Genomic DNA, 8575 nt, shown 5'->3' with positions numbered 1-8575 from the left:
TTATTAAACTATTAAATTATTAATTAAACTATAAAACTATAAAAGTGTTCAATTATACTATAAAACGATAAAATTATAAAATTATAAAACTATGTAATTATCAAACTATTAAAAAGTTAAATTATTAAACTTTTGAATTATAAAACTATAAATTTATAAATACTATAAAACTATTAATAAAAATATAAAAATATAAAACAATAAAACTATTAAACTATAACACTCGAACAACAAAACTATAAAATTGTAAAACTATTAAAATTATAGAACTACTAAACTGTAAAATTATAGAACATTAAAAGTATAAAATTATATGTACTATAGGTTGTATATGTAATATATGTTTTTGGACATATTATAGGGTTTTGTATATAATATATGTTTTTGTTATTGTACATAATATATGTTTTTGTTAGGGTTATGCACGTAATATTTGTTTTGTACATACTATAAGATTGTGTACGTAATATATAATTTTGTATGTACTATGAAGTTGTATATGTAATATATATTTTTGTATGTACTATAACTTTTGTACGTTTATAGAGTTTAGGATTTAAGGTTTATGATTTAACTTTTTAAAATCAATAGTTTTATCATTTAATTATATAGGTATAATTGAGTAAGACTTTAACCTACATGCTCCTTAATGTATAAATTTCTGAAATCTGTATTTTATTCTGTGTTTATGCATGCAAATTATGATGAAGAAAACAAATTATGTTATGTTATTGCTTTGTAAAATGACATTATGTTTGAATCCATTATGGACTTCTCATTTTTAAGGTCAGATTAAAGAGAGAGGGATGATATAGTAGTACATGGAAGACATCATGTCGACCAAATAATGTGTGACCGCCATGACTCTTATTGTTTCTATATCTTTAATTATGAATAATGATGGAACCAATTTATGCAAGATCTTTTAATGCGCATTATCTTTATGTATTAAATCACATAATGTTATGACATCATATGAGTCAAGTGAGAGAATGTTAGAATGAATTAATTGACAAATTAATTCTATTAGTGATTCATTTGAAATATTATGATGGACTCAATTGTGATTTAATAAAATTTAAAGACTTATTCGTTATTATTATGAGTAGTGATAATAAAATAAAGATAAAGACAAAATAAAACTTGATAGACGTTTGTTTATAAAAGGGATTGAGGTTATGTCTCTTACCATAACATCAATGCGACTCTAATCATAACATCTAAAACTCCATTGATCTCTTATGCATGTTTTGAAAAGCGTAATGAGTGAGTTGTCACCATTATGTGTCTTTATGTGTTTTGTTTTTGCATGATGTTATGGTTTTTTGTTGTGGTTTTTTGTTGTGGGATTCTTGGCTGTGGTTTTTTTCATGGTTGTAGGATTATGTGGACGATCCATTGAAGACCACAAAATCTACAATGAAAAGAATTGAGACTATGTTTGATTCAAGTATGCATGAAGGACTCTTTGAATAGATGTTTTTGGTATTGTTATAGAAAAGGAACTATAATGTAAAACTTAATCTTCAATGAGATTGTTGTCATGATAATGTTTTTTTTTTTTGCAGCATCATTTACAGAAGGAATGGTATATTGTTGTCATTTGTCTTTCTTTTTGTATATATTACGTTATGTATGGGTTGGGACAACCCAATTGTCCCTATTCAATATATTTTTTTGTGCTGATTAAAATAAAAATGTCTCTTACCATAAGGTTTTTTTCATAATAACCTATCATGAATGTGAGAAGAGAAAAGTAAGGCAAAGAGATAGATTAGGAAATGGTAGTTAAAGAGCACACAAAAGAATACAAATTAAAGAACACATATTCACATGATCTCCAATAGATCAAGATTAGTGCTTTATTATATTTTATCGTGTGAGAATCCTAAATTCCAAAGATCTTTAATTGTTTTACGTATCCTCCCTAAGAAAATTCAACAAAAGAGATGTCTTGATACTCAATTAATGATTTTTCTGTGAATTGCGTTTTTTTCCCAATTCTATGTATTAATAGAGTTTTTCTTTTTCTTTTTGACTATTCTTATGACTGGTTGGAACAATCTATTTACCCATTTAATTATATTTGTTTTTGCTAATAAAAGAACATCACTTGATCTTAGTCCTAGTTTAAAATGTTTTTAATTATGTATGACGTCCATTTCTTTCATCGTTCCACCTAGCCCTCTTCAATTTAAAATTATGATGTTATCTTCACATGGTTTCTGATTAATGTAAGAAGCTGTGTGTAAAATGATTAATACTGGTCGAAACCCAAGTTAAAGGTATGCAATAAATAACGGAAAAGTTTTTTCTTCTCTTTTTATATTGGGACCATGTAAAAGAAGGTGTAACATTTAAAAGTGAGCAAACTCTTAATACAAAACTAGAGTGATGATTGAAAGGATAGTAAGAGACAGGAAATTGGAAGTTAGATAAACATATTCTTTATTCATCAAAAAGCATAAAAACACAACCTTATTCAGCAAAAGCAAAGATCCCAACATCAATGTTCCACACATAAAACATAACGCAGTCACATCTTTAATTAAAATCTAGGAATGCACTTTAAATGATAGACCTGATCCACTTAACTTTTCTTCAATGATTTTGGAAAGCTTTTCTACCATAGAAGGAGAAAAGTAATTTTTCCAATCTCCTATTTTACCCTTCCGAAAGAAGTTGTTCTTCTCTGCAATATTGTGTATATATCCTGATTTATTCACTTCCAAATCCTTCATCTTCTCAAATCTGCATAGATTGATTATGTTTTCAATCACTGCGCTGCTCTCTCCTTCTTGAGCGATAGGAGAGTCCAAAAACTCTACAATTCTTTTCACATGAAACACTGCATCCTCTTTAAGATCTTCATACTTTAAGAACAAAACCTTGTCTGGTTTAGTTATGCTCTCATTCCAATAACCTAACATATGACTCCACCATGGACCAAACCCAGCTATCCCATTGCAATACTTTTCAAACGCTTCCTCAAATGTTAATGCAGGTGAAAACACTGACTTTATTTTAGTAGAAAATTCCCATGCTGAAACAAAAGTATCAAATGGATTTCTGCATATATAAATGATCTTGCACTTGGACTCTGTCATTGTTTTAGGTAATGAAGAGAATGGTAAGTGAGTAGAAAAAAGTCTTGGCTCACTCATGTTGGAGAGGTTAAGAATTTGGTCATGCAAATCATGAGAGAAGATGAATTCAAGGGAAGACACAAGTTCATGAGGATTGGAAGAAAGTAATGGATGGTTCTCAAAAGAAGGAAAACGTTGATGGTTTAAAATGAGAAAAGTAAGGGCTTTCAACCAGGTGGTACCTGATTTTGGAAAGCTGGCAACAAAAACATCACTGTCTTTTGCATGAAAATGTTTTTGAAAGTTGATCACTCCTTGAAAATAAAATGATGGACACCAAAAATCTTGAAATAGATGGAGATAGGGACCTGCATTCAAACCCATCTCCTTGGGAAGGGAGAGCATTAGCTCATTAATCTCTTCATTTGCTTGTTTGTCACTTGCCAAAGCCATTGGAGTAGCTAGAATATGAAGTGACTTGTGAGTAGAATTGGATCAAGACATAGCTTATATAGCAGTGATCAGTAATCCAAGTTCATTAAATTAACCAAATAAATGTGTGTTTATGTTTAGACAAGTGCAGACAAGGATAAGCATGCAGTTGTGCAGACACTGCATTTTTTTTGGTAACACAAACATGCTTTAGTTTTTATATATTAAAGTTATCTGCATCCGAAGCTGATGGTCTGGGTTTGCGTAACCTACATGACATTGTTGTCACCAACATTACATGTATAGTAGAAAAAAAAATATTAAAATAAAAATTAAGTTCTTTAATGGATCGACAACGAAAACAATTTAAATATTATCATGAAATATTCTTAAAATGTCAGATAAACTTAATAAAATTTAGTTAAAAAAACTAAATTTACACATTTCTAAAGATGATGGACTAGATTGATAAAAAATTTTAAAAAAACACCAAAGTTTCAAAGAAAGACCAATTCTAAACTTCATTAAAATTTAAACAACTAAAATCATATTTAACTTTTTATACGTTAAAAAAAAGAGGAGAGAGAAATGCCACTTATGATTTTTATATTATCATACTCCAATCACCATAAAAAAAAAAAAAAGATATCAATTTGTCCTAATTCATTTTCTTTAACTTCTAAAGATCAACTTTGAGTAGCATTGACTTTCAAAAACTAATTATAAGTAATGTAGGCTAAACTAGTGATATTTTTTCATTAAATTTTAAATTCAATTTTAATTAAATAGTTTAGTAATTCATGCTAATATTGGTATTTTTAGAAAAGATAATAATTTCAAGGAATATAGGCTTAACTAGTGATATTTCTTCATTATTTAAATTTTAACTCAAGTTTTTATTTAAAGTGGTTTAGTATCTCGAATTTATAATCGTAGTCTTTTAAAATATAAAAATTTTAAATAAATATTCTTTCATTCACATACAAATCGAGGTGCAAAGAATGTCTGTGTGTTAGAATATTAGGCTTAGAGTATAGTTTAGAAATGTTGTCAAGTCAAAATATCATTAGAATCGATATAATCAAGTTAGAATCGAGGTTAATAGTTTATGAATCAAAATGGCACAAAATATGTGCATATTTTAATAATAACTTACTTAACGGACAAAATAATCAATTAGAAAAATAATCCAATCAATTAGATAGTATATTAACTAAGAAATATCATTTTCTGTAAAATTAATCGATTAGAACAGTAATATAATTGATTATTCTAGAAAAATTTAGTATTTTTTGGAAAATAAAATTTAATCCATCACCTCATTAATGTAATCGATTAAATTTGTCAAAAACTGATTTTTACTTTAAAAATTCAAAATTCTGATTTCTAACTACACAATTCATTTTTATAAACACTGTGCAAGGTAGATCGAAGCCTCTTGGAACATTTCTTACGTGATTTCTGGAAAACGTAAACTAATAATTGATATTTTCAAGTTTTATTTTTTGTTTATTTTTATCTTTTATAATTATTTTATTATTATCTTTTTAGATATTTTAGATTTTATTTAAGTATCTGGTTTACATACTTAATATATACTACAACAAACAGTGTAAATTGCAAATAAATAAAAATATTAAAGAAATTAATATCAACATAATTTGATTATCAAAATTACCGGTAAGAGGAGATATTGATAAAGTTGGTCACTCACATACAAAATTAAGTACAAAGTTGTAGGACTAGTCCAATTTGAAAATCTATAAATAAGGAGTTTGACAGATGTCAAAAACAACAATCCTTCTAGGAAAGCAACACCATTTTGGGGACAACCCTCTTTTAGGGGAGAGAGGAAAAAATAATTCTTTTGGGGAGAATGATATTTGACCTAAAAAGGAAGAAAGTAGATGCATGTTCTTAACGCTGGAGGCATTCATCTTCATCATTATTCTAGTATTCAGAATGTTGAGGAGTAGTTAACTCCCTTATTCACAGGGTTTAGCGTAATGTATTCTTAATTCTTTGTGAATTTACCATTTAATATAATTATTTTCCATAATCTCTTATGTTTTAGTCTTTTTTTAACTGTATAGTCTAGATATGTTGCACATGTGGGAGTACCTACTATTCTAAAAGGTAGTTTGGGAAACCTGATTAAGATAGAACAACTAATGGATTTCAATGCTAGACATAGATGTGAGCATTGGTCATTCAAAGCATCAAAATATTATTCATTAATGCGAACTTAATGGTAAAAATTGTTAGACATAGAGTTTTTATTATTCAAGTTTAGGCTTGTCTACGACAAAATCGAGGTTTGTTACAATTGAAGTGTATTCAAGTTTCTAGAGTATCATGTGTGTAGATATTGCTTAGGTAAATTCTTGTAATATTACTTTTGATATTCTAGCGAAAATCTCTAGCTAAGGTTTCTAGATTGAAACTGGATATAGATTCGTTAGAATCGAACTAGTATAAACTTCTGTGTTTTGTGTTCTTAATCTTTCCTTCATTATTCTTGATATTGTATAAAGAATCCAAATCATAAACATCACATACACCATGTTAATAGTTTTAAACGTTTTTGAAAATCACTAACCAAATTCAGAAAGAAGGATTTTCGAACATAACCAATTCACTCCCCTCTTAGTTTTGAGGATATTGGTCATATTTGTTTTAACACTACGAACTAAACTTTTTAGTTTGTGTTAAGCACTCGATCCAACAATCGATATAAGAGCTAAAAATATTTTCCCATCATCATTAGAAGAGATACTTGAAGAGAAAAGTACTCGATACTCATGAAAGACCAATTACTATATTTGAAGGATAAGCTAGGATAGTTGATTGCCAAATTGAAATGAAGAAAAACTAGATGTACAAGTTGGATTTAAAGATCTTTAGGGAAAAATTCCTAAAGTTTGATATTTAGGAAGAAGATCTAAAGAGTTTAGTGGTGAGCATGAAGGGGTGTTTGAGGCAAAGAAGTTGGTGGAGCATGTGTCAAAGAGGATAGGGAAGCATGCTGAGGAAGGAGGTCGAGAATAAAAGAGAGGAACTTGAGAAGAAGGAGAAAGAGAAGGTAAGGAGAAAACCAAGAAAGACACCATTAGTGGAATCAATTGTTTCTTTTGGAGAAGAGGAACTTGCTACTTAGTGGTTAAAGATTACAAAAGGTGATTTGCAACTAAAATTCAAAACAATGTTATAGGTAGTGGAATTTTACAAGCAAGTCTAGAGAAAAGGAAACAAACTTTGCATAAGCGGCGCTCTTGAAACTTGAATAAGATGTTTCAAGATTGCAAGAACAGTTGCAAGCTGAGAAGGATATGAGAGTTGCAAAAGAAGTGCAAGATAAGAATTGGCAACGTGCGATGGATGAAGATATTGGTGTCAAGTGGCAGGGGAATTGTTCAATCGCTTAAAGGAGCCTGACTTATTGACATGAACCTAGTTAATAACAAATCGACAACCAAGATAGTGAAGAACCCAATTAATTATGAAAGGAGCAAGCACATTGATATGCATTTTCATTTCATCCGAGAACAAGTAAAGGAAGTGTTTTGGCAAAAAATGGTGTCTTTTACTGAAGACAAATACGAAGAACCCTCTTGACCTGAAGTGAAGTAGAGAGCTTTCCGGACAAAATAGTTTTATCCCTTGACCGTGGGAGTTAGCATTTTATTTATAGGTAAACATAATTACAAATCGTTCTTATTCCCAAAATTCAAGGAATATTTCACTTACAAGGATAAAAACAAAAGAATATAAAGCTAATAACAAAAGATTACAAAGATAGTAACCACACATAAGTTATCCCCTTTCAATAATAAAATTTAAACTAAATATAGGATGAATTTAGGCCCAATTCATGGGCCCATAAACTTTAAGTCAACTTTTGGACATTTAATATCCATCTTTGATTATCGGGTCGAGCCCTGAACGATCAACGGTAACACAACCCTCTAACATTGAGTCATTAGCTTATTGGGATGAAAGATTGTCATAAATCGTCTACAATCTTTTAGTATTGGGTCGGGCCTTTACTTTATCTCATATCATCTTTAGGTAAGTTTCTCTCTTTTTGCTAAATTGCACGCCCATCTCTAGCTGCCCAATAATTTGTGGCCTAATTAACTTTACTTCTTAGCCGAGCTAAGATAGTTTCTTTAAACGGGTGTTCCCACCCCTCAAGCAAGCTTTGAGTTTCTTTTGTCCTATTATCAAATGGGTAATTCATGAGCCCTATGCATCAAAAGAAACAATACAAATGACAGGTATATATAAATGACAAGTTTATAACTCGATATCAACAACTGCCATGAGCCCTTAGTAAATAAGGTATGAAAACTTACCTATCATATGCATGTGATGTTTATGAAACTATTATTAAACTATAAAATTATAAAACTATTAAACTATAAAACTATTAAATTATAAAGCTATTAAAGTATGATATTATTCATAAAAGTATTAAATTATTAATAAAACTATAAAACCATATAAAATTATATGTAGTGACAATTCAAGAAGGTGACATTACAAGATAATAACATTAACACAAAAAATGGCTTTTAACATCTGTCTGAACTCCAACGTCATATCGGGTGACATTAAAATTGGCGTCGGGACTAAATCTCGATGTCCTTTAACGTCGGTTGTAGGGAACTCGACATCCCTTAAGCGACAGTGAATACATCCAGAAGCGCTACGATAGGCTTCTGATAGTTTGAAATCCTTATTGGTTTACAACACCTAGAACCCTTATTGGTTCACATCACCAAAACAGGACACCCAAAAGTGGTGAAACTCCGTTGTCGTTCCTTCTTCTTCGCCCTCTTCAATATCTCCCTTTTCTACTCAACAAAACCATCGCAAGCAAACAACGACTTCGCCTTCTGCTTCGGGTTCCCTCTACCACGCCCCCACGCAGTTCAGGTTGGATTTGGTTTCACAGAAACTAGACACTGCATTCCAAGTCGTCATCGCTGCTAGACGTCACCGCATCGGAGGAGGAGCTTCACAGCGAAATTTGGACAAAACAATCGGTGAAAAAG

General features: G+C 30.1%; 1 protein-coding gene across 1 annotated transcript; it reads right to left on the bottom strand.

The window, feature by feature from the left end:
• Positions 1 to 2519: 2519 nt before the first annotated feature.
• On the bottom strand, positions 2520 to 3545 carry LOC114168623 (cytosolic sulfotransferase 15-like). Its single transcript, XM_028053509.1, has one exon. The coding sequence runs from the start codon at positions 3537 to 3539 to the stop codon at positions 2556 to 2558; it is 984 nt and encodes a 327-aa protein (XP_027909310.1). The 5' UTR covers positions 3540 to 3545; the 3' UTR covers positions 2520 to 2555.
• Between the last annotated feature and the right edge of the window lie 5030 nt (positions 3546 to 8575).

This window comes from Vigna unguiculata, chromosome 11 (assembly GCF_004118075.2).
Source record: "Vigna unguiculata cultivar IT97K-499-35 chromosome 11, ASM411807v1, whole genome shotgun sequence".
Lineage (NCBI taxonomy): Eukaryota > Viridiplantae > Streptophyta > Magnoliopsida > Fabales > Fabaceae > Vigna > Vigna unguiculata.
This window is presented reverse-complemented; position numbering and strand designations above follow the sequence as displayed.